General features: G+C 40.7%; 1 protein-coding gene across 1 annotated transcript in view; it reads right to left on the reverse strand.

The window, feature by feature from the left end:
- NIBAN1 (niban apoptosis regulator 1) overlaps window positions 1-27501 on the reverse strand; it is a gene marked incomplete at its 3' end in the record, with an annotated part of 150681 nt that overhangs the window by 60382 nt on the left and 62798 nt on the right. The window contains exons 2-5 of the mRNA XM_084250048.1: window positions 23391-23521; window positions 19760-19891; window positions 14684-14798; window positions 10444-10611 (exon numbers count right to left, since the gene is read on the reverse strand). Of these exons, the coding sequence (XP_084106174.1) occupies window positions 10444-10611; window positions 14684-14798; window positions 19760-19891; window positions 23391-23521 (546 nt within the window). The remainder of the gene's footprint in view (window positions 1-10443; window positions 10612-14683; window positions 14799-19759; window positions 19892-23390; window positions 23522-27501) is intronic.

The raw sequence follows: 27501 nt of genomic DNA on the forward strand, positions 1-27501 counted from the left end.
CCAACCGGCGCTGCAGATGCTGCAGGCAGCCTCGCAACCCAGTGCTCAACCTCTGCGCCACCAGGGAGGCCCATGAATATATTCTTAATAAATAAGAGTATACTATGCATAGCTAAAATTTAAAACATAAAAGAACTGTAACCTACCAAAACTGACTTAAGAAGTAGAGAAACTGAATAATTCTGTAACAGTAGAAAATCTGTCAGCAGTTTAAAATCTTATCTCAAAAGAATACTTAGCTTTACAGAAAAAAGGATAAAAAGAGAGGGGGATGGAGAACACTCTCCAACTCATTTTTTGAAGCAAGAGTAATCTTGATAGCAAAATCTAAAAATGTTATTGCAACATAGGAGAACTGCAGGTCAAATACACTTGTTAAGACAGATGTGACCATTCCTTACAATCATAGCAAACCAAATCTAAACTAGGTTTCTATAAAATAGTGTTGAACAGAAAGGAAATAACCCCAATGCCTATCAACAGAAGGAATTAGAAGGAATTAGAAATTATGGCATATTAATATAGTTGCATGTACTCAGCAATGAAAAAAGACATGTTATAAAATTCCATAGGATAAAGTCCAAAAACATGCAAATGATTAAACATGTGTGGTGAAGCTATAAAGAAAAGCAAACACAAAGTCCAAAGGGAAGTGAAGGTAATAGGATTAGCATGTGAGAAGGTACAACACATTACAGAAATAACGTTTACGCTCTTTATGCTTTCCACCTACTTCTGAAACATTCTTTTATAACTACGCAATATTCAATTTAAAAAATTCAAACCATCAATAGAACGAACGACAGCTCCCAGCATGTTTATCACCCAGGTCACGATACGAATTTGTTCACATTGCAGGGAAGAGGACATAATCACACAGAGAATATTCTCCAGGCTCCCCTGAATGTTGGTTTTTAAAAGAAATCCAGGAATATGCCAAACAGAGTTCTCTTATAATGCTAATTATCTAGCTACATATTCAAACAGCCATCCCATTTGCTTGGTCCTTTTAGTAAGTTTCAATCTTCCCATATTCCATTTGCTATTCAAACCTTTCCAAAGTCTGTCTTAATAACATCTATCTCCTGAGGCACCTCAAGCCAGAGCTATCCAAATAGTACCGACAAAAAAATTTACTGAATTAACTTCAACTCTCTGCTAATTTAATCTTTTTTTTATTACTCTTTTAATTGTCATTCTCAACTACCATAATAGCACATTTTTTAAACCTTCAGACCAAAATAGCTTCTTGGTTCACTCACTGGTCTGATGGGCTGGGAAGAAGAATGAGGCAGGGAGTGGATAGGAATCAGAGGATTTGCTGCAATCATAACGCATTTGATAGGCAAAAAAAGTATTCAAAAATAGTTCCATGGTAACACAGATTTAAGCAACAAATAAACCTAAGATATGCATTGGTGGTGATAAGTTAAGTAACTGAGAGAAAGCAGTTCTGTTTATTCTAGTTTCGGATGGGAACCTGTTCTTTCAGTTCCAACTTTTAGATTGTTTTGAGAGCTTGAAGTAATATAAGTAAATCCATAAGCATAAATGATATCAATCAAACATGTTTAAGACCTGTTATTTTTAATTTCAGCGCTACTAGGTATAACTGACATACAGAATTGTAAGATATTAAAGAGAATGCCGTGGTAATTTGATATATGCATACACTGGGAAAGAGTCCCCCGTGGAATTAATTAATACATCCATCACGTCACATGTTTATCTGTGAATGTTTAAGTTCTACTCTAAGCAAAATTCAGCTACACAATACAGTATGATCAACATTAGTCATCATGTTTTGCATTGGATCCTCAGCCCTTAATCATCTCACAGCTGAAAATGTGTATCTTTTCCCCAAACTTTCCCTATCTCTTCTACTCCTACCCCTCACATTCTCTCTACTACTTTCCATTCTATGAGTTTGACTTTTATTTTTTAAGATTTCCACATCTAAGTGACACCATGTAGTATTTGTCCTGCTCTGTTTGGCTTCTTTTAGAGCTATTATTTTTAAAGTATTCCAACTCATGTCCTCACAAGCAGAATCAACTTTCTTGAGAAATGAGCTTTCATTTGAATTACACAAAACTAGACAGCTTGAGTTTTTAATCAGTAAACCGGCTATGTCATCAAATATGTTACTATCAGAGTATATCTAAATTAAAAGATAGAGTCGCATTAAGCTAGTGGGCAAAATACTGGGTTAGTACTCCTTATCAAGAAACCAGACACACCCCAAGTTCAGATGAGCTCAAGTGAATAGCTCCGGGTTTACTTCACTTTAGATCATGTAAATGTATCACAAGAGCAATCTGATTTAGTAGTAATGTGTTTTAAATGACCAGAGAGGAAAGATCTTTTGAAAAGTAATGCCAAAAAGACACAAAAACTGAAACAGATGCCAAGGATTAGGCGTTAGAACAACTATTCTTTTAATGCTAACTACTTCAGCAAGTACATCATTATTACTTACCATTACTTATCATTAATAAGCTCTTGGGGGTTGGAGTAGGTGACCAGTAAAGTCCCTTCCAAATTTAAATAGTAAACAAGGGTCAGAGAGGGGGAAGCAATAATTTAAGATAAAATGAGTTAGGTAAAGAGTTAAACTCAAGAAGAGAATATAGTCACCAAGCAGAGAGAATCTTCTGAAAGAATTCTGTTTGGAATAGTCCTGTAAAAACTGAAAATTGATATCTAATTATTTATTAAACAGTAGTTAGGAAGCATTTTGTTTACAATGCATAAACATTTTTCAGCATTGCAACAGATATATACTAGAGAATAATTTGTAAGGAAGAGCATTCAAAGATCTGTTTACAGAAACTGTTTATCTATGCCCAGTCAATTTTTATCTGTAGTAAAATTTCCAAAAGGGCCCAAGGATAGTTAGAATTTTCTAACTCATAGATATGTGTTAAATATATAACTATCAGCATAAATAAATATATAAACTATCAGCAATAAATACATATCAGAATAAATAAATATATAAATATCAGCATGTGTCACAAATTTAGAAGAATATTTTCATATATGACAAAATAAAATTGATTTCATGTTTTCAGTTAAAATAGACTGATGCTTACACCAGACATTTAGTCTATCAAAGAATGAGTTTATTATATGAAGAGCATTAACACTGAGTTCAAATAAACACACCAAAAAGGATTTGTTCCATCTGATTTGAATCATACGATCCTTTTCTATTTTAAAATGCAGTTCAACTCTGCAAGTTATTGAACACCTAAAGTGTGCAAGTGTCAAAACCAAATCTAATAAAGGTGTTTGATTTGACATGGGGTTTCTGGGAGAAGAGCTCCAGGCAGGGAACACCCACAGCAACCAATTCCAAAGTTTAATCACTGCTGCTGCTTTGCACGCAGCCTGACTGCTCCATCACAAGCATAGAGGATATCAAAATTGTCACAAGTTTTGAATCAGGCCAACTTGAAGCAGAGGTTTGCAGGGTGTTTTTACAGGACTGTGTTCTTTCCATCAAAATCTTCTTTTATACTATCTCTTTCAGCCCTCATGCTTCCCAGGCATCCTACCATTTCTCTCCCTTAGTATTCATGATGATGGGGACACCAATGTTCATTCCATGGCAGTCCTGGCTGCCCTTCAAGCTAGCATAGCCCAGCTGAACATAACTTTGCAAACATTCCTTCTTCTTCCCAGAATCACCATTTAGCCAGTGACGGCTGCCTTGTAACACCTGTCCTCTTGGCTATCAACATGTCTCTGAGGCAGGGCTTAGCCTGAAGCTTGCTTTTATCTGAAGGAAGCAAGAGAGACCTTGAATAGGTAGACAAGAGGAGTGGGCAGTCCATGTGCAGGCAAAGACCAAAGATGTCCTTTAAGCTTCAGTTGACAAATCCCTTCACTCACTAATGCTAATGGGTTTGTGAATTAGTCCATACTGTTGGGAGAACAGTATGTCCTGAATAGGGGGTGGGAATACTGTCCTGAATACTGGGGGTGGGACTCCACCCCCAGCTCCATGCCAAAAAAAATCCCAGGAGTCAAGGATTACAACTCCCATCATACCATGAACCTGCCATAGTTCAATCCTCGGCTAGGGAGCTAACCCAAAGGTGCAGCAGACCTCTCCTGTCTCGCCCATTGCTCCCCTCAGCAGTGTATTTCAGTAGATCTGCCTGTTCTGTTCCTCACTCTGTCATTGGTGAATCCTCTCATCCCCCCACACCTCTGGCCTACACCTCAGTTCTTCTACACACACACACACACACACACACACACACACACAAGAGGATGGCCATATTTACAGAGCCTGTACCAGAGACCAACTTCGTGAAGGGAGGATTGCTGGGAACTAGGGGTAAAGTTAAGCAACCATGCTTGGCATAAAACTGAACATATGTGGGCTGGAGGGGGCTTGGTTTTGCCTGCCTTCAGTATGCACCTGGGGTCCCAGCTCAGACTGTATTACCAGTAGGACATATTGACCAATTAACTTCTCTCTCTCTCTCTCTCTCCCCCTCCCTCTCTCTCCCTCCTCCCCTCCGCTATTTTCATTTCCCTTATAAATAAACCTTTATTAATCTTTGTATGTGTGCCTCCCTTGGGTCTTGTTCTGAATTTTTTAAAGCATGTGAAGACTCACACCCATGCCGTTTAATTCCCCTTTGGGGTTGTCCTGTAACAGTCTGGTCCCCGATGTTGTTGACCCCATTACACCTGTGGTTTACCAGCCCAAAGGACCTTCCTTGCATTGGTGTCACTATAAGTGCACTGCAATTGGAGGACATGCTGCCCTGTAACAATACCACATTTATAGCTATATATATCTGCCTTCAGGAACTTGAAATAGACTCAGAGAAATGGGCCAACCAAATGTGAAAATGGACAATGTGCGGCAAAATGTGTAAGGATCCAATCAGGAGACAGACAATAGGCATTAGTAGAATTATCAATGTGTCTCTGAGGCAGGGCTCAGTCTGCAGCTTGTTCTTATCTGAAGGAAGCAAGAGAGAACTTGAACAGGTGGACAAGAAGAGTGGGCAGTCCATGTGCAGGCAAAGACCAAAGAGGTCCAAGCCAAATTTCCACCCAATAGCCAGGACAGCAGGGCTGCGGGAAGACTATCTCGTACTTGAGAGGAATAGGAAACAGGCTCAGCCAGCTTTGTAATGAAGTGTTTTATCTTTTTTGACAATGGCAGCGCCACTGAAAAATTTTAAACCAAAATTGCATTTAAAGATGATTTATCTGACAGTTATATGTAGGAGATGGCAGTAATTGGAAAAAATAGAATCAACTAAAAGCCTCTGGGAATGTTCTTTTATATGAGTCCCAAGCAGGTTAGTAGCAGTGAACTTGACATAAAATACGCAAGCGACACGGGTAACTGAGTAGGTAAGAAAAGGGTGAGTCAAAGACAGCCTAGTCACAGAACCTCACAAGTCCCAAACTAAGTCACCCAATCTCATGTTCCTGATAAACATGTTGCTTAAAGGTTCAATTGTAGATCACAGATCCATGAAATGAGTGAATAAGTTAGTACTTAACATAAAAGCACCAATCCATTGGACATTAATGTTCACACATTTTTAATACAAACATCTTTAAGCCGCACCAATATACAATGCCCCATGTTTTCACAAGTGGGCACAAAACCTAAAGTGAGAGGATGAGGGCCTCCCTGGTAACCTAGGAGTTAAGTCTCAGCACTATCACCACTAGGGCCTGAGTTCAATCCCTGGCCAGGGAGCTAACCCAAAAGTGCAGCAGACCTCTCCTGTCTCGCCCATTGTTCCCCTCAGCAGTGTATTTCAGTAGATCTGCCTGTTCTGTTCCCCGCTCTGTCGTTGGTGAATCCTCTCATCCCCCCCACACCTCTGGCCTACACCCCAGTTCTTCTAAACACACACACACACACACACATAAGAGGATGGCCATATTTACAGAGCCTGTACCAGAGGCCAGATGCTTGGCCAAATGCTGGGGATAGAGGTAAGAGGCAGCCTCTGCCTTTCAGGTCTCCCAACCAACACTCTTCCTACAAAGTCAGTCAGGGCTTCAGGGACTACACGTAGGTTGCTGGCTTCACACCAGTGTATCCACTCCACATCGTGCTTGCCTCTTCAGCTTTGTCCACACATTGCAAGACTTCCTCACTGCGATGTCCATGGACTTCTCCAACTCAACATCTGCAACACTGAACAATGTTTCCCTAGAAACTGCTCTTTTTCACACTAGGTACACATCTCAGAGATGGCAGAACCTGGAACTTTCCCTCTGATTCTCCCATGACTGCCTGCCCCATGTTCTCTAGCCTCTGTCCCCCTGCTCCTACTTCTTGGATCTCTCTTTTCCAGGCACCCCTCACTACCCACACACTCTGGGGCAGGGGCAGGCCGCCACCATCCATTGCCTGCCAATGCTTCTTATATGGTCAAACCACCTGGCATCCCAGCACGCTACCCTCATGTGACTACCCAGACTGCAGCCAGTGTGTCCCTCCTAGAATGAATATATGGCTGCCACTTATCTGCTTAAAACCTTTCCTGGTTTCTGGTTGCTCTTAGAATAAACTCTAAATCCTTTAATACGCATCACAATGCATCACAGCCTGGGGGCAGCCCATCTTGCTCTCACTGGGCACCTCTCTCCTCTCTCAACACTAATCACATAAAACTCCTTCAGTTCCTTGAATTCTGCACTGACTGCTCCAGGCCCCACACACCCTCCTCTTTTTGCTCTTCCTGTAAACTCCCATGCCAAGAAATGGTAATCCTGAAAGAACAAGGACAGACTCACAGTAAGAGCAGTCACTATTCCTCGGCATAAGTGCAGTCCTCTATGTTTGCTAAGAGATCTCACTATAACCACATAACAGTAATGATCATATTTTGCAAACAAAATTCTGAAGAATCCAATGGAATTTGGACACTAGGTCTGTCGGCGAACATATTGGCTTCATGGAAGTCCCCATTTGTGTCATAGACATTTAGAACTCTGACCTTCCTGCAGGGGTAGAGGGGATGGCTGGGTGATTTCATAGGCTGGGGTCCAGCTGAGGCTCTAGGCACCTGTCACACTGTGGACTTAATATTTAGTTCAGTGTGTTAGAGTGATTTATCTTGTTTTCTCGGTTCTGCTCAGTGAAGAGGTGCCAAAAACAAACACAAATACCTCTTTGTGGTTCCTAGGAGTGTAAAGGATCTATGGAGCACCTGGAGCTGCTCCCTGTCTTGAAGGCCCGACTAGCAGAGAGCCCTCTGCTTGCACATACATACCTTAGGGCACAAGCCTATTGTACCGAACAGGGGCAATGAGGCCCTCTGTCAGGATTAAATAGGAAATGCACCCATCCCAGGAGGAACAGAACCAGATGTGTGATTCTAGATTCAGATATCTATACCAACTTGAACGCAGAATTTATGGGGCAGGTGGGTTAGGTTCTGTGGGATTGAATACACGAGAGGTGTCCTAGGACCTCCAAATAACAGACATCCTTGGTAGAACTTACAGGAAGACAATGAAAGAATTTTCCTTCAAAGATCCCTTGGGCATTATGCCAAGTAAAATATCAGACAGAGAAAGAAAAATACTGTAGACCTCACTTAAAGGTGGAATCTAAAAACCTGGGCCTCCCTGGTGGCACAAGGGGTTAAGCAATGCACCATGAAGCAATCCGCAGCCTCTGTAGCGAGAGTTCAATCCCCGGCTGGCCAAGGAGCAACCCACATGGGGCAGCAAACCTCTCCTGTCTCGCCCGCTGCTCCCTTCAGCAGTGTATTTCAGTCAATCTGCCTGTTCTGTTCCCCACTCTGTCTCTGGTGAATCCTCTCATCCCCTGCATCTCTGGTCTGTACCCCAGTTCTTGTATGCATAAATAAATAAATCTTTAACAAAAAAAAAATAAAAAATCTGAACTCAAGAGGAGAACAGCTTAGTGGTTGACAAAGGCAGGGTGGGGGGAGAGATGGGAACTGGACAAAGGGGATCAGAAGGTACAAAATTTTATAACAAACACTTATAAAATAAATACTGCACAGAGATTTATTTATAAAATAAATACCTCACAGAGGGAATGTACAGCTTGGTGACTAAATACACTATATTGTGTATTAGAAAGCTGCTAAGAGAATAGATCTTGAAAGTTCCTATCACAAGAAAAAAATTGTGACTGTCTGTGATGATGGATGTTAACTAGACTTATTGTGGGGATCACTTTGCACTATATACACCTATCAAATTACTATGTTGCACAGCTATAACTAATACAACATTATAGGTCAATTATATCTCAATAAAAGTGGGGGTGGGGGATCCCTGAGGATGTGTGAGTGGATGGAGACCCAGCATCAGCTCCTGCCTTGGAGGTGGAGGTGGGATGTCTCCTCAAGGTTTCTGGCCTTTATCACAGCCCCAATTTTATATTGACTTCTGGAATTTTCCAGTAATTATGGAAAAAATAATGGTTAACTGTGAGTTTGTGAACCCCTTACTAGTCTACTCAAAATCACATAATGAAGAACAGGTAGACACTGAAATCCAAAAAGTGAGCCAGTGAAGAGGGTGAAGTGTGCTGTCAAACAGGTAGAAAGGGAGGCAAGAAGGAAAGGACTGTGAATGCTTTGTCTCCTGGCAGCCCAGGACTGATCCTTGCAATATGATGATGGTCTCTAGTTCTGGGTGGAGTTACTGGAAATTGTGCCAAATCACATTAAGTCTGCCCAAAGCCTCCAGGAGGAAAAAGTGGTTTCTGGACAGAAGAACGTGACACAGAACCAAGGCCATGTGCCTAATCTCATCCTCTCAGCACCTTTGATAACATGCTCACAAGCAAAGAGGGATTTGAATCTGCTGAAATCTTCCATAAAAGGAATCTAAATGCAGACAGCATGACATCCAAAAACTCCCCAGAGAAATTCCTATTATGTGCAAGGAAGGCGGTGGGGTGGGGGGAATGAAGCAAGTTCCATCCTGCTGGGCAGGGAACATTCTTTGCTTAGTGAAACTTCGTGGTTCTTGTGTTTATTGCCAACCGAATGCTTCATCTAGACCAAAGCCCTGCCCACCAAGGTGTCAGTATACTGAAAATGAGCTAGATGGAGCAGGAAGCACTGCACTGGGAAAGTCTCTAAAATGCCAAAGCCAAAAAGGCAAGATATAAATAAGGATATTATTTTTATAAAGCCCCTAACTAGTTTTGAGCCAGTACTATGGCTAATGCTGCTCAAAGTTGCTATAGCAAAATAGTGACATTATCTTTTTCCATTAGCCTCCTATGGCTACACAAGCCAAAATCAAGAAAACAGACTGTATCACGAGTGACTTTCCTACTGTGGGACTCATGCTCCCATGTAAGCCTCAGAACTTTAAAGTAAGTGTACAGTAAAATTAGCCAGCTAGGAAATAAAAGCACAAGCAGATGAGGTGACTCAACTCAAATGTCACTGCTCACAGAGGTCTCCCCTGACGAGCAAATATGATCCACTTTCTTGACTATGCAGTAACCCTAGTTACACTTTAATCGGTAACTTTGATAACTATCAAGTTACCTCATGAAGTTATGAGTGAGTTTTCCTCTGCTGTTTGACTACAGAGCCCAGAGACAGGAGCTTTGCAGGGTTCATTACTCGATCCCTAATACCTTATCCAGAATCAGCCCCCAGTCATATTTGGCTGCCTTCCCAAATACCAAAAGTCAAAAGATCAATTATCTGTAACTTAAGGCTTTGTGGACTCCAAAAAAAAACAGCATTCACATCAATTCACCAAAAAATCATACACTGGAATGAAAGTTATTATACACACACACACACACACACACATATATATATATATATATATATTGTGTGTGTGTGTGTGTACACATACTCTTAATTAAATGTACACTTTGGGCAAAGTGGTTGGAAGCAACTGTGGTCCACAGACCAACAGCATCAGCCTGAATATCACTCAGCAATCTGTTAGCAAAGTAAAATCAAGGCCCCATTAAGGTTCCAGTGAATCAGAATATCCAAGGGTGGAACCCCAAAATATGTTTACTGAAGTTCTCCAGGTGACTTTGTAAACTCAGAAGTTTTGAATGATTGTTATTCAGAAATAAAGGTGATAATAAGCAAGACATGTCAGCAGGACTAGGATTGGACCAGAGACAAGTAGTACAAATAGTACATTCTTGCTGTCATTTCAATTAAGAAAAAACAAAAAACAGGAAAAGAAGGATGAATTATACACACACGCCTGGCACCCGGCATGCGAGCCTATACTGCTTCCCACCTAGTGTCGCCCAGGCTGCCCATATCCGACTACACAACCAGCAGGATGGCAGGCTTCACCTGGTTTCCCTCTCCTTCCAGGGGGCAGCAACATCTGTGGCTCTTTCTAGAAATCATTCTAACAGTGGCCCTCCAGGTGAAGCAAGGAAAAGCAATGGGACAGGGCAATCACGCCGCATACCATGGTTCAGGTGCCGGATGCAGTCGCAGAGGAGGGCACTGAACTTCCTCTGCTCGGCAGCCTCCTGGAAGCAGAAGTAGCCGTGCCTGAGGAAGGGCTGCCACAGGTACACAGGGAACTCCTTTGGAAAGACCACAAAAGGCTGGCTGGCCTCCTTTTCGCTGGTTGCTAAAGATGGAAAATGCAAAGACATTTTAAATATATTATCTTTTATTTAAAATACATGTCCCAGGGCCTCCCTGCTGGCGCAAAGGGTTAAGTCTCAACACTATGAAGTTATCACCAGCCACTGCACCATGAGTTCAATCCCTGCCAGGGAGCTAACCCACATGGTGTAGCAGACCTCTCCTGACACGCCCTCTGCTCCCCACAGCAGTATATTTCTGTAGATCCACCTGTTCTGCTCCCCACTCTGTCTCTGGTGAATTCTCTCACACCCCTCCTCCCCCCTCACCTCTGGCCTACACCCCAGCTCTTGGATGCATAAATAAATAAAATAAATCTTTAATAAAATAAAATACATGTCTCAGGCTGTGAAGGCAAGTCTCTGGGGCAGTCCATGGGATGGGAAGGGGAGCGAGGCGACCTACAGGTGGCAGAGTGAGAACTGTGGTTCCTCCTGCTGCCTCCTCCTGCCCGCAGGTCTCACTCAGCAGATGGCTCTCGCCTTCTTGCGTAGAAATCACCCACAGACATAGCTGGCTGGTCCCTACCGGTCCTCTGCTTGCTCACCTGCCCACCTGGCCAGCATCTATCCTAACACCCCTCCCATCAGGTGGGGAAAAAATAATGTAATGATCTGTTTGTTCACCAAAAATAATGTAATAATCTGTTTCCCCGTCTGGCACCCATACTCAGGATGAAGGGCACAGAGTGAGGTAAATTCCCTTCCTGGTTTTCAGGTAGTCCCATCCCCCCCAGGAGGCAGTGCCACTGTCTATAGCTTAAAGGATGGAGACTTTATCTTGCATATCTTTATACCCTCAGTCTAGAGCAAGCCACAGAACCTAGTAGACATTCAACTACAGTTTCTTGAATGAATAAATATCCTATGTTGTCCTAAGAAATTTAAAAAACAATGAACTTTTTCCTTTTCCTTCAAAAGTAATTCCAAGAAACCCGTGTTAGCCATGCTACCATCAGATCCCCTACCTAAACTTTGTTCCCTCGCATGCATTCCATTTATATGACATGGCATTTGGTTAAATGAGCCCCAGCTTATTTTCAGAGTCATGCAGAACAGACAGAAGGAAGAAAATCAGCCCCGTGCTCTCTGCCTACAAAATGGCACCATCTTCAAGGAAAGGAAGGTAAGGCGAACACTCTGATAACAAATAAAAGCACTAGATATACCCAGATGTGGATAAGGGATAAAGAAGTGGATAGAGATGTATTTTAAAGTGAATACACCATAAAGGAGCCTCCAGAACTGAGTCTTGGTACTGGCAAGTTAATAAATCAAAACTGACTTAGATAAAGTATAAATTTCCTGAGGCATAGAGGGCAGCCCTGTTTTAGTGACCTGAAATCTGAACATAACAGAGTAAAAAGCATTGGGAGCAAAGTAGCCAAATACCTGGTACATAATAACAACAGACAGAATCAGCATGCAAATGTACAAACAAAAGAATGAATGACTGAATGTTCTAGCAGAGACCTCTATTTGTAACACAGTATCTTTCTCAGTAATACAATCCTACTTTTTGTTTTATCGATTTATTGATTTATTGATTTCTGCTCCCAGCCCTTCTCAGCAGACAGTCCCAGAAGTATTTATAAGTACATTCATAAATGCATAAGCAAATATTTATATCTGCATATATACAGCTAGATAGACAGAGATAGATAGATAGGTAAGTAGATAGATAGATAGATAGATAGATAGATAGATAGATAGATAGATAGATAGACAGATATAGTAGAAGGGTAGATAGAGATGTATTTTAAAGATACAAGATCACTCTGATGTCTCTGATTCCAATCCAATACTATAGCAATCCCTGATTTTTAATTGAGCAAGTAACTACATGGGATCATGACTAGCTTTCCAGCCTCCACTACAGTTTGAAGTGACACAGCCACTAAGTTTTGGGCAATGGGATATAAACAGAAGTGTCAGATAAACTTCCTGAGCTTTCTGGGAATATCCTTAAAGAGAAGGAAATTTCCTGTCTCTTTCCTTTTTCCCTTCCTGCTCTCTGGAGCAAGCACATGGCCAGTGCTCCAACAACTACCTGCCCTTTATGAGAGAGAGAGTCCTTGACCTTTATGACATGTCACATCAGCACTGGACTGCTCATATACAAGTATTTTTGGCAAGATGATAAAATCTTATGAATTTAATTTGAATTTTTTTGTGTGTGTCAGCTAACTGGAGTCTAACTAGCAATATTCCAAATAAATGAATCACTTTAGCAAAACTTGAGGGCAGTTGGGACACTTCATTTTAGCAGAATACTGTGTAAAGATGACATAATTATTGATAAACCTCTACCACTTTTTCGCAAGGGACATTAATTCCTCCCATCTTTATTGTGTCTTTTTTTTTTATTCTTTCCAGTAGAATCAGTAACACATCTTTCTAAGATGTCATAATTTTGTACAGACAACTGAAAGCAACATTGACCCTTTGCATGTAAAAGATTCAGCAAGTACCATACAATTTACAATAAGACTCTAGTTATCTCATTTAACTTTTTACAACTATTTTCCAGATGCCATTAGTCTGCATTTTTTCTGAATTGAGTTACAAGGATATACAAATGACCTACTGTAGAATATTCTATTTTTGAAACTCAGAAGGTCATACCACACAATAAAAAAAATCATTGAAATGCCTCAATCTGAAATCCTCGGCCAAAAGGCATTAGTCACACAGGCTTTGTGTTTTTTATCCCTTTGATTGCTTCTGGTTTCATCAATAAGTATATTGTCTCTCTGAACTCATTTCATTGGAAATTCTTTGGAGAGATTCTAAAACATGTTGGTATTCCCATTTCTACAGCAGTTCCAGAGTCAAGATGACACATAAGTAGATATTGAGAGAAAATATAATAACATGTGTCATGCACATAATGCACTGCTTTAGCTTGAATTACTTAGCAATAGTTTGCCAAGCTAGGTTTATGATCCATGTACTAATCCAAATAGCGTTATTAAAAACACTATGCTAAGCATTCTGCACTGAAATAACAATGAATAAAATGATTACATTTTCTCCATAAATTCTAATGAAAGGATCATACCATTAATAAAAACCAGGCCTCTCTTCAAGAAACCAAGTAATTATTGTGTTGTATGATTTACACAACACCAAATGGAGTTATTACATTATCCACAGTTCATGAATCTCCATAAGATGCACTATTTGGTTGATACGTAATCCATCACTGTCTCTACATGTGAAAAGTGGAATGAATGAGAATCGAAGTATGGCAGAATTGAAAAGATCCTTCTAGGTTTTCAATTCAAGGCCCTAGTGTTGGAGAAACAGAAACCGGAGAGGTTCAGCATGAGAACAGGATAAAAATTCAATCTCCCAAATCTCAGTTCAATGCTCTTTCCATGACAGCATTCAGCTATGATTTAGAGACACGCTAACTAATGTCATTTAAAAAAAACGCAGTGGCTCTGAGTTACTGTAGTGTTTGTTACAAGTTTTTTGTTGTTTTAGGATATTTTATTGCATATCATCCTGAAATTAGAAACATATTCCCTGACAGGTCCAGGCTGACTTCCTGAAAGACAGGTTTGCACATTTCATAGATGGGGTCCTATCTATTTATTTCTGCTGTCCTGTATACTGTTATTAAAGCTTGTAGTATATTCCAATGCTTTCTATGCATTAGGAACACAGTATCACTGACTGCGATTTAAAACAATAGAAGTGGTCCAATGTTTACCTAAATTTGGAAAAACACATCTTCCATTTGTCTATGGAGAATGCATGTCTAGTCCAGGGTTTCTTCAACCCTGGCAACTATTGATATTCTACACTGAATAATTCTTCATTTGACAGGGGCAGGCCTGTGAATGGCAAGGTATTGAGCATATCATTGCCATCTCCATCGACTCATTAAGTAGCTGTCATACCATCCTCCCAAAGTTGGGACAAAGATCTCCAGATAATGCCAAATGTCTCTGGACAGTGAAATCCTCCTACCCCACTGGAAAGCACATGTCTAGCTGAATAAAGCAAGTTTAGGAATTTTCCCTTGGGAAAGGATGCTCAACAACTTACCAATAGGGTCTGGAAAATGCCGATCAGATAATAAATTGTAGTCATTGTCTGAAGTTAATACCTTGCCACCAGCTGGAAGAATTCGGCTTTTAGGAGCAGCTCCTTTCTGGTATGCCTGGGAAAGTAAAAGCAGAAATGAATTTTTTTTTTCCTATTTGGATTTTCAGAAAACATCAGCAATATAAGAGAAACACAGACAGAGCTAGACGCATATCCTCAGACACAGTAATTCCCACACTGTCATTGAATAAGAGCTGTTATTGAAAAAATGTGTTTTGTATATCTGCTACTTGCAAGGCAATATTTTCATACTTCAGTGTGATGGTCACAACATAGTAGATAAGAGTCCCTAATCTTAGGGAGAGTCACTGTCAGTTTGCTTCTCAAATGGGAAAAACGTAATCTCAGTAGCATCTAGAAACACTCTACCATTCTTACTATTTCAGCACCTGAGTCATTCTCATAATCACAAGGTGAGAATGCACACAGATACTTCCTGCACAAAATGCTTGGTAACCAATGACAAATGAGACAGTAGGACATGTAACTGCAGTTACAGTTGCCATGATTTTCACCAAAAACAAAAATGTTGCCTTCCTTAAATGTGCTGCCACTTGGCCCTCAAACATGAGAATGTGTTGCAGTAAAACGGTTAGGGATAGAAGTGCAATATCATGACATCATAATGAGTGCTGACCAGTAGACAACTATCTCTGCTGTTTGGGAAATGGAAAATCAGTACGGAGCATCCTACAGCAGATGTGTGAAACCAATAGACCCATAAAGACCTCAGATAGGATAAAATGTAAGTAAGTGCATCTGATGTGAGAGTTTGAAACAAAGCAAAATTTGGGGAACAACAACCTCCAAGCAAGTTTAGAAGTGAAACCAAGAAACTGGGGACCCCAAATCCAGAGTGTACTCTTGGGAATAGCTAAAATAATGTTTTAGGGCAAAAAATCAGAATAACAGTAACACATTCTGCATCAATAAGAGAGTGACTGGAGAGACCCAAACAAATCCAGCTCTCATTTATTGAAGAAGGTCGCATTCTTGCTTGTAAGAACCACAAATGGATTGCTCAAGCCAATTTGGGAACCAGAGCACAATAGAAGAATCGAAAGTGATGTGATTTTAGAAAAGCTTAGAAGCAGTTCAAGTTGGCCTCCTATTTAAATTGTATTATTTGTTACAACAGGCCTGAGCTTTTATAAAAATTGCATGATGTAATCTTCAAAATAGCACTATGAATTAGATACTATCTTCACTTTAAAAATGAAAAAATGAAACTCATAGAGGTTAAATAACTTGCCAATGGTAAGTAGGTGACATATTCAGGCTTTAATCCCATTCTGTCCAGCCCCCAGGACTGTCCAACAAGTGCCAGGGAGTAGGAAGTGATTGGTAGATGAGAGTGCTTCACCTTTTCTTTTTTAACTATTAGCCAATAGTAGGCTAATAGTACTTAATGTTTATAGGTACTTAATGTTCAAGTCTTAGGTATTATTAAAAACACTCCTGTAACTAAAAAGCAGGATATTAACATTTGAAGAACTGAAGAAAATTGCATGGGCATTTTTTTTTAAACTTCCAAGTTTTTTAAACTTTATCACCAAATCCAGATACCATATCCTCCTATTATAACAACCCAACAAATTCATTTGAAATGATGAGCAAAGAAATTGATATGTATATTGCAAATCGTCTGTATATTGCAAGCTTAAAAAATGAAAAGAGGAAAAACACCAAAATTTGATTAAAAATGAAACTACAGTTAGTACTGAATGTAGTGAAAACCCCAAAAAATCCAAGAGCATACTGAGTTTTTCCTCCCAATGAGTTAGTAGTAATCACACAACAAATGTTCTATATCGGGCTCTATATTGGGCCATGTACAAAGTGTTTCAATATATTCACTTGTTTAAAACATCACCATGACAAAGTGACCATGCTGACTATTCTTACAGATGAGAAAACCAGGCTCAAGGAGATTTATATCTGGGATCTGATAAAGGTGTGATTCACCATAATGATATTAATCATCATACCATACTGCATCTCTCAAGTTTCCCTGAGAGAAGACTGCAGTGTACCAAAGAGAATGTAAAGGATCTGCTATCGTTACTCACATTGTGTTGATCATTTGCTTCAGAGAGAAATCAAGACTAAAATGAGGGTCTCCCTGATGGCGCAAGGGGTTAAGACAGCCTATGAGGCTGTCTGCAGCCTCTGCAGCAGGAATTCTATCTCCCGCTGGCCAGGGAGCAACCCACATCACACAGTAGACCTCTCCTGACTCATCTGATGCTCCCCTCAGCAGTGTACTTCGGTCAATCTGCCTGTTCTGTTCCCCACTCTGTCTTTGGTGAGTCCTCTCAGGCCCCATACCTCTGGCCTGTACCCCAGCTTTTGTATGAATAAATAAATCTTTAAAAAAAAACTTTAAAAAAAAGAGTTGAATGAAATTCTAATATAGATAAGCAAAAAATATATTAGCTTAATGTTGAAAAGATGACACTATTCTTAAAAGAGCACTTGAGCATTGTCTGGGAGTCCATGGATAAGTTTGAACTGCATTTTATGTCTGTTCTCCAAAAGGAAACACATAGGTCTGTCAGCAAGAAGCCTCTTCTTAATGGTTTAGCATCAGGGGTATTGCTCAGAATATCTGTGCAGGTTGTCCTGGCTACTCCTGAACTCAGAGTAGTTGGTCTTCATTCACAGTCCTGGCTCATAGGTCCCAAAGCATAGGAATTTCCTAAGAATTGAGCATATTAAAGGTATGTCTTGTTATGTTCAATGAGGTGACGCTGGGGGAAGTACCTAAGGGTGAGGGCCAGTTGCCCAGAGAAACCAACCATGTGGCTGGAAGGTTGGAATTGCTAGTTCTACCCCCAGACCTCAAGGGAGGGGAGATGGCTGGCTGAGTTCTGTTGCCAGTGAGTTAATCCTCATGCCTATGTGGTAAAGCCTCCAGGAAAAAAGCAATATTCAGGAGCTTTGGAGAGCTTCCAGGTAGGTGAACATGTGAACATCTGAGAAAGTGGCACACCTGGACAGGGCACAGAAGCTCCGTTCTTTCCCCAAACTTTTTCCCTATGCATCTCTTTCACTTGACTATTTGTAAGTTATATCCTTTGTAATAAGTCAGTGATCTAATGAGTAAACAGATTTCCTAAATATTCTGAAGTCTTCTAGCAAACAGATCTGAGGAGGGGTTCAAGGAACCTCTGATTTACAGCCCTTTGATTGAATGCACAGCTAATAACCTGACTGTGGCTGGCATTGCTGGCATCTGAAGTGGAAGCTAGTCTTGGGAGACTGAGCCCTTAACCTGTGGCATCTGATGAGCTGAGCTCTCATACTCCCTGCTGGTGTTCAGGAATTGCTTGCTGGTATGGAGAAGACTCCACACTCACTCATATCAGAATTGGATACAAGAACTCAAACAGCAACTATTCATTTTAAAGGGAGCTTGAGAATCTATGTGAACTAAAACTGCTATAGTGTGAGATCTGGAAGGAATCAATGGGCCAATCAGCCCAACTCCCTAGTTTTACTGAAGTCTGACCTTAACTTTAGTTTTCCAAACTCTCTGTTTAGTATTCTTTTCCATATGCCATGGTTTCTTTCTAAATAGGGAAAGACACAGGAACCCTGTAGGGTAAGGTAAAAAAAAGTATCAGGCTTTCTGCCCTCCCGCCATTAGGATTGATGATGGATCCCTGGGTCCTGAATGCATGTCTGGTGGTGGGCACCTGGAGTGAGTTGTGGGCATGGTAGATGGGATACACCTGGGCCAAGACTGGGCTTATAAGGGCGGTGTCATGGGGACACCAGCAGAGAGTGAAACAACAGAGCAAGAATAAAAGAAGCAGGAGAGAGAACCAGGCCACAAGAGAATGCTGAAGAGCCCAGAAAGAGTGAAGACTCGCTGGGGGCTGCGAGGCCTGCTAGCCTCCCGGGCCCCTGGCACCCCGGCACCCCTGCCAGCCATGTACCTGGTAAATCCCAATAAAATCCTGCAAAAGCCAGCAAGGGCTCCAGGACTCTCTCCTTCACCCGTCTGCTCGAAATCGTGGAGCTAGAAGGAATTATGCTCAGTGAAACAAGCCAGAAGGAAAAAGAAAAATATCTCATGGTTTCACTTATAACAGGAATATAGGGGAGCCCAATAAGATACCAGTGTAAAAAAATAACAGTACAAAACACAACAAAGCAAAAATAGACAATTATAAATCAGAGACATCCTGCAGGGGTGGAGGAGGGAGAGGGGCCGGAGGGAGGGAGGGAGGAGCAAAAGAGAATGTGGCGATGGTGCACGGGTGCATTGGTGAAGGAAACTCTATGGGGACTACACCTGAGGGGGTGAGGGGAAGCAAATATTGTTTAAAAATGAACAACGATGTAAAAAATTTTTAAAAATTTAGGAAAGTAAAAAATAAAGTTTTAACACACACACACACATACACAAAACACAGGTATCCTGCTCCATGCCCTTCCTGGCACTACAAACCCATTAAAACAGAGGTCCTCCCAGAGGTCCTCCCAGGTCCTCCTCTGAGACCTTTCTATACTTTACAGATGAGGAAAGTGAGATAAAAGTTAGGAAAAAATTAAATGAAAAAAAATCTGTAGGTGGAGTAAAATATGTGAAAGGTCCTGATTTCCTGGGAACCCATGCAAATTCAGTCACAATCACCTTGAAAGCAGAAAGAAACTGAGACAGAGCAGAGAGGGGAACAATATAGTGATTGAGAACGATCTAAAGGATCAAAAAAAAAAAAAAAAGGATCAAACCTGGATTGATTGGCATAACCTTCAACAGTCATACTCACTTGCAATTAAAGTCTATCTTCTCACTCAAAACATCTGTCTGATCTACCCGTTTGCCCAGAACCTTCTATAAAACTTGGCATATAATAGGCATACAATAAATATCTATTGACTGAAATAAGTACCTGTGTGAGTATGTGCTCAGTAAATGAGTCAATCTGGAAGAAGAGAGCACGCTAAACCACTCAGCCAACTTGTAAGAACTGTGGAAAGAACAGTGGTCACCAGGAAATGTCTCACCTCTTTGTTCTCGTAGCTTTCCACAGCAAAATCATTTTTAACCACAACATATCTCTCCTTCCATTTCTTTATGTCTTCGGCAAAATGTGACAGCTCTGCTTCATACAGAACAGTTCCAGGCTCCAGTGGTGGCTTTTAAAAAATGAATACAAGGGATTATCACAGCAAAGGTAATGTGCCATGCTACCACTAAGTCTATCCAGGGTATTTCAAGGAATATTTTGGGAAACTATCTTGGGCTGAAATCCTGAGGAATTTGTTTCTTCCTTCCCCTCCCTCTACATTTCCTTTTTCTGCTCCCCCTGACTAAATACAAATATTTGTCCATTGATTTTTTTTTTTAACCAATTTCCATTTCCCTACAATAAGCTACAGTAATAGCGTATGTAGAAGGAAGTATTGTAATAAGCCTGTGCCTGGTATACACACACATCATAAATCTTCAATGACTTGTGTGAGAGAGTCAGGGAAGTACAGGTTATAGACATCTACCCCAACACCCCAAGGTGCCTTGGGATTAAAATAAAACTATATAAAAAAGAAGAATGAACAGGCTGATGCCTATTATCACATCTTCAGAGCAGCCTCAACAGTCAGTGCTCAGTGGTTTGCCCAGACCCCAAATCCCCAGTCTATGATCACTTCACCCATCCCTGAGAGAGACCAGACTTGCTCTCTGACTAAAGAACAAGCAGACAAGCCAGCAAAACTAATTTCTACCTCTTCTACTTAAAAGTGTGAGTCTTTCTCATTAATGCTGGTGATGCATATGCTGAAGGGGAGTCTCCCTTAGATTGCCAGTTAGGTCTCCCATTGGGCTAACTGGAAGGGAAAATTCCCATCCTGCTCATAGTGTAATTCCCACATTATCTCAAAATACAGGAATGAGCCCCTAGTCTTCACATGTCACTGAACGTACATCTACTTTCCCTTTTAAAAAACTCAGTGCCAGGCCTGCCTGGTGGCGCAAGGGGTGAAGCACCACATTATGAAGCAATCTGCAGCCTCTGCAGCATGAGTTCGATCCCCAGCTGGCCAGGGAGCAACCCACATGGCGCAGCAGACCTCTCCTGACTCACCCGCTGCTCCCCTCAGCAGTGCACTTCAGTCGATCTGCCTGTTCTATTCCCCATTCTGTCTCTGGTGAATCCTCTCACCCGCCACATCTCTGGCCTGTACCCCAGCTCTTGTATGCATAAATAAATAAATCTTAAAAAACAAAAAACTCAGTGCCATGAGATATTCATCTCACCACTTCCAGGGAAAATTTACATGATCATACAGAGGAGATCGTCACTCTAATCTTTTTAAGAATGTCTAAAGGATAAGAAAGAAAAAGAAAAATACCGGATGGTCTCACTCATAGCAGGAATCTAGAAAACTTAAATAAGGGACCAGGAAAATGATTAACTATAAGAAAGTGAAAATCAAAATCAACAAAAAACTATGAACCAGAGACACTTTTAGGGGGGCGGGGGCGGGGGCGGGAGGGGAGGGATTGGGGTCAGAATGGGGGGGTGCAATTGTATGGGGAATATAAAAATAAAATTTATTATTTATAAAAAAAATAAATAAAATATAAAAAAATAAAAAATAAAAAAAAATAAAATAAACAGCCCTTTGTGCAAACTAAAAAAAAAAAAAAAAAAAAGAATGTCTAAAGGATAAATTTAATTCCCTTTCGAATGCTAGGGCTTCCTATTCTGCCCTGAGAAACACCAAGGCAGCTGTCTATCTTACTCATTGCAAGGTAAGACAGGGCCTGCCTCTTCCCCTTCAATGAAACTGAAACCACATATAAGCTGAACTTCACAGTTCTGAGGCACTTAAGTCAACTGGGCTACTTAAGTCAACTGATACGCTTGTTAAAAATATGGCCTCGCCTAGACTGACTGTGTCAAAATGACTGGGGGTGTGTACATGAACCTGCATTTTAATGAGCCCTTTAAATTCTGAGAATCACTGTTCTATGAGGATAACAACCAATAACCTGACACACCCATGCTATTAAATCTATGGGTCAACGTATTAGGCTTCTCAGTACTGTTGGGTCTACTTATCATTCCCTCCTCAAAACCCCTTCTTTGTTTGGCTTCTGGTGCATCACACTTTCTAGATTTTTCTCCTACTCCAGAGGCTATTTCATCTCAGTCCATCATGCTATATCCTTCTCTTTGTTCTGATCTCCAAATGAAGAGGGTTTAATTGTGGAACCTCTTTTTTTTCCTGTCTGTGCTCTCCTTTGATTGTGTCCCCAGGTTTTAATACCAGTTATAAGCTAACAACTCCCCAATTTCTATTTCCTAGTCTCCACCTTTTTACCGAGCTCCAGATTCAAACAACCAACATCCCCATAGTTGTATGTCAAATATGCAGCCCAAACTTAATATGGCCAAAAGTGAACCAGGATTGCCATTCACCTAGGACTCTTCCTTCTGAGTAAACGGCAACTGCATCCTCTTATTTGCTTAGGCTGAAAACCCTGACGTCATCACTGACTTTCCTCTTCTCTTATCTCATACCCAATCCATCAGCAAATTCTGTCTGATCTCAAATATACCTTGACTTGGACCTCTTTTCACAACTGCTACCACCATCTTTTTCCAGTTTGCCATCATCTTTTTCTTGGACTGCCATGTCTCCTCAGTCTCCATTGTCCCATCCCATAGTCTATTCTCTATGGAGAGGCCAGAAAGATCACCTAACATTATACCACTTTGTAGACAATCCCCCCTCCCCAATAACTTCCTATCACACTTAAAATCAAACTCTTTTTGGCCCACAGGCCTGACAGGGTCTGGTCCCTACCTGTTCTGCAAATACTTCTTCTACTCTCCTCTCTAGCTCATAATGTTATCAGCACACCAGCCTTCCTGCTGTACTTATGACTGCTGCAGGGTCTTTGCACTGGCTGTTCCATCTGCCTGGAATACTCTTCCCACAGATATTCACACAGCACAGTTTCAGCTCAAATGCCATTTGCACAGAGGGCATCTCTGCCATATTCTCTGTTGGTCACAGACTCCTGCTGCATTTCTCTTTATAGTATTTACTATCACCTGATAATTTGTTTACTGTCTGCCTCATATATTTATTTTGTATTGTTAATTTTTTAATAAATGTATTTATTTTGCCTCCTATATTTGAGTATAAACAAAGAAGCAGAGAATGCAGTTCTTGGAATAGGCTCTAGCATGTAGTAGATGCCTATTAATACTTATTGGGGCTGTGGATTACTGCTATATACAGCAAAGGAGAGAGAAGTTAGGGGGTTAGAAGAGAAAATTGTATTTGACCAATTATTACCAAAATTAAAATACCCTAGTCTGAGGCACTGAAATTTTGGCTTTTTTTTTTTTTTAAATAAACTGCACTATGGCAACTCAAATTCCCTAATATCCAAGCATCAATGTATGAAAAACATAATGAAATTGTTGCCATGCTAGTTTTTATTCTGTATGGACTACATCATCAATAAGAAATCACATGTTCTAATTTCCACGCAGATAGTTTCTTGAGCATGAAATGATTTGAGAATAGGTTTTAAAACTGTTGCTTATTTCAGAAATATTATGAGTTAGAGAGCTTTCTTCAGTGGGAGATATATGTAAGTCAAGTATTTGTGAGTTACCTTGGTCTTCAAAAACTGTGATGCTAAATCCCTGTGCTGTTCCACCTCATTGCGTACATGATTGCAGAAAGCCACAGAGTACTGGCGACTGTAGTAGGGACTGAAGTTTTTGATAGCAGCCTCAGTTTTCCCTGGAAAAGCAGGAAAATTCAAGGTCAGAAATGTAGCATCTCTCACAAATAGACACCTATCTACATAATTCTAGAGACACCCTTCCGGTCTCCCAAGCACCACTATTTCCCATGGACTTGCTCTGAGCCACATTCTTTGAGAACGTTGATATCTGTGGCACATGCCTCTATCTCTCCCTCCCCTTCTGGTATCAGGGTCCTTAAGGACTTTTTTTAGGAACTGGTTTAACCTGGTAGCAGAGGGGGAGAAGGGACAAGGGGTTTTTATGTCAAAAACCCATGGCCATACACATATCAAAAAACCCAGCAACAACAAATGTTGGCGAAGATGTGGTGAAAAAGGAACCTGCCTACACTGCTAGTGGGAGTGCAAACTGGTCCAACCACTATGGAAAGCTGTGTGGAGGTTCCTCAGTCTACTAAAAATGGAGCTACCATACGACCCTGCAATTCCACTACTAGGGATCTACCCAAAGGACACAAAAACATTGATTCAAAAGAACACCTGTACACCTATACACCTATGTTTATTGCATCACTATTTACAATAGGTAAAAAATAGATGACTGGATGAAGAAGATGTGGTACATATACACCATGGAATATTATTCAGCAATCAAAAAAGATAAACTCATGCCATACGCAGCAATGTGGATGGAGCTAGAAGGAATTATGCTCAGTGAAATAAGCCAGAAGGAAAAAGAAAGATATCAGATGGTTTCACTTATAACAGGAATATAGGGGAACCAAATAAGATATCAGTGTAAAAAAATAATAATAGTACAACAGACAACAAAGCAAAAACAGACAATTACAAATCAGAGACATACTGCAGGGGAGGAGGCGGGAGAGGGGTGAAAGGGAGGGAGGGAGGAGCACAGGAAGCTGAGGTGATGGTGCATGGGTGTCTTGGGGAAGGAAATTCTGTGGGGACTCAATCTGAGGGGGTGGGGGGAAGCAAATATTGTTTAAAAAAATTTTTTTTAAAAAAACCCATGGCCATAAATGCAATGATCCTTCTAATTCTTCTACCACTGTCATTCTACCTCTGGTGTTCTCCACTTCACCTTGCTCTTCATTCCCCTTGGCCTCCTGTCATTCATCTCTTTCTGCACTACAGCAATCCATAGTGTGATGCATGGTCATCCACACTCTAGTTGTACATGCACATCCCTCCACTGCTCTTCAGATTCTGGAGGTTCCACCTCTAATTTTGTAGATACATAACCCGAGATAAAATCAACAAACTCTTTCTTCTAATTCTACTCTATGTTTCTGGTTTAAATGGTGTGTGTGTGAGAAAGAGAGAGAGAGACAGACAGACAGACAGAGAGACAGAGAGACAGAGAGAGACAGAGAGAGACAGAGAAAGAGACTTGAAGCACTGATAATTACCCCGAGTAAAAGGGGCAATTTTGACTTCAGAGTCTAGAGACCTGAGCTCTGGTCTGAGTTCTAGTGAGACAGAAATCAGCTGCATGACCTCAGTCAAGTCACTCTCTCCAAGCTCCAGGCTCCCTAATCCACACTTGACTTGAAATCTATGTGCAGGTGAAGGAGAACCATGGAAGTGCCATTGAGCATTTGGTCTCTTAGGGCCAGAAGAAAATAAAGCTGAGAATCAACCACCTGGAGGGAGCTTGAGGACTTGAGGTGGAGGGGGAGAGGGAGCCAGGCACTGGGAATATTCCTGAGGTTTTCCAACCTGTGTTTGGCTTCAGAGAGTAGGGAAGTTGCAAAGGAGGGAAAGGAGATGGAGAAATAGGAGACAAAGGGCAAAGGAGCATTCCAGAGCAGATTAGAAATCTTCACAACCTTTCAAGGATAGAGATCCTCTGACTGGGTGTATAAGCTCTTAGTCATTGGAATAAGACAACAGCTTATGAAAAAACAAACCTGATAGGACATTCCAAAATATTTGTAAATACTTTTATGTGAATTTGCCATCATTTCTGTTTTCAGATTTGATATTATAGTCAACAGAAACATTAAAATATAACGTGCTACTAAGATTTGTTTAGCGCAATAGTGCATGTAAAATTTCAAAATTAAATGACAAATTCCAATTGCACAGAAATACTCAACACAAGAACCTTAAATCTATGGCTGCCAGTTTCTGTGCCTATGGAATCACAGCTCCAAACACCCAGTGTGTGGATATTCTCTGTAGATGGTGAGATTTTTTTGCTCAAGCATTTAGGACTCATGATGTGTATGAGAAAAAGGGGAATTCTTCTTTCTTCCCTCTATAACATTACATTTTCTTGTTGTATTTATGGGCTTTCATAGTTATTACTCATAAGGTGTTTTGAGAACCACTAATAATAGGTTCTGTAGAGATGCAAATAAAAACTTCTATAATTTAAATCAGGCATGCTTTTGCTTACTCTGTGAGTTTGTTATTGCTATTAATCAGTATTGCATAATACTTCAATATTCAGGCTTTGTAACTATCTAATTGGTTGTTATTTTTATTAGCTTTTATATGGTGCATAAATAATGAAATTCTATCTACTTGTTTATACTTTTCTTACAGGAAACAAGACATCTTTGAGAATTCCCACAATGAGAATGAGTCTCACCTCCTGAAACTTACAGATGATTAACAAAATTTTCCTTTTTAGGTTCTAGTAGCCACTGTTTCGTTTAGCAGAAAAACAGCCTGTTAAGTTCTGATAGTAATTTGTGCCCTTTTGCTTGGGTTTAAATAAAAGAGGGTGGATATCATTTTATGATCAGTTTTACAAATCTTTGAAATGTGATTTGCTGCCACATCCCCAAACCTGACTCAAAGACACCCGGCTTCTCCTGAGGAGGACCATAGCCACACCCTCCCAGCATATGAGAAAAATGCTTCTGTGATTTGAACATATGCATATATTATCTACCAGGCAACATTTATTTTACAAGGGAAATAGAGCATTCTTGGGTAATTAACCTAATCACTGGTTTAAAAGGTGAATAAAACACTTAACATCACACAAATTTTAGGGGGAATGAATCTAAAGGGATTCCCAAAATCCATCTAGATTTTATTTTATTTATTTATTTATTTTTAAAGATTTATTTATTTATTTATTCAGTAGGAAGCACGGGAGGGTGAGAGAATTCACCAGAGCCAGAGTGGGGAGCAGAGCAGGCACAGAAGGACCGAAGTACACTGCTGAGGGGAGCAGCGGGCGGCAGGAGAGGTCTGCACGCCATGTGGGACCCTCCTCCGGTGGCTGAGGGCAGCTTCGCAACCCAGCGTTCAACTGCTGTGCCACTGGGGAGGCCCCCATCTAGATTTTAGATTAATCCTATGTTAACCCAAGTAAAGGAACACAATTTAGGGGCTTTGAAAATTAGAGGAAAGCTTCATGTTGAGGCAAAATACCACTGTAGTTAGGAAAATGGGCTCTGAAGTCAGACAAACAAGTATTTCAGTCACATCTCTGCTACTTAACAGCTGTAGGACCTTGTGTAAGTTGCCTTCTGGCTTCACCAGTTCTAGCATATAGAAAGTAAACTATTTGGATTCAAACAGGCTCAAAAATGCTTCTCCCTCACTTCCATATTCAATCATCAGATCTTGTCACTTCCACAATATTTCTTGAATCCATTCCTTTTCCCTTTCCCACTTTTAACCAAGTCTTTATTATCTCTGAGCCACATCGTAAAATCACTTCATCTGCCCTGTCTCAGTAGAGCAAAAAACACTCAGAGTTGTTAGCTCAAAAAGAAGAACAAAAAAGTCAAAGCCAGAGTGGGGGTGGGGAGTGCTAGTGTCCATAGACGCACTCTAGAAGATTCTGGAAAATAAACCAAACTTATTTGTATGGCCCAAGCACATTCTGGGACATTGCAGAGTCCAGGCTAATGGAGCTGAATAGGAGAGGCAGAATCCAAGCTAGCAACTGTGGTCCCACTGGAGAAAAAGCTGGGAAATATCACCAAGCCCACACGTTAGAGTAGGGGACATCCTTAACAACCACAACTTG

This window comes from Talpa europaea (genome assembly GCF_964194135.1).
Source record: "Talpa europaea genome assembly, chromosome: 12".
NCBI classification, from domain to species: Eukaryota; Metazoa; Chordata; class Mammalia; order Eulipotyphla; family Talpidae; genus Talpa; species Talpa europaea.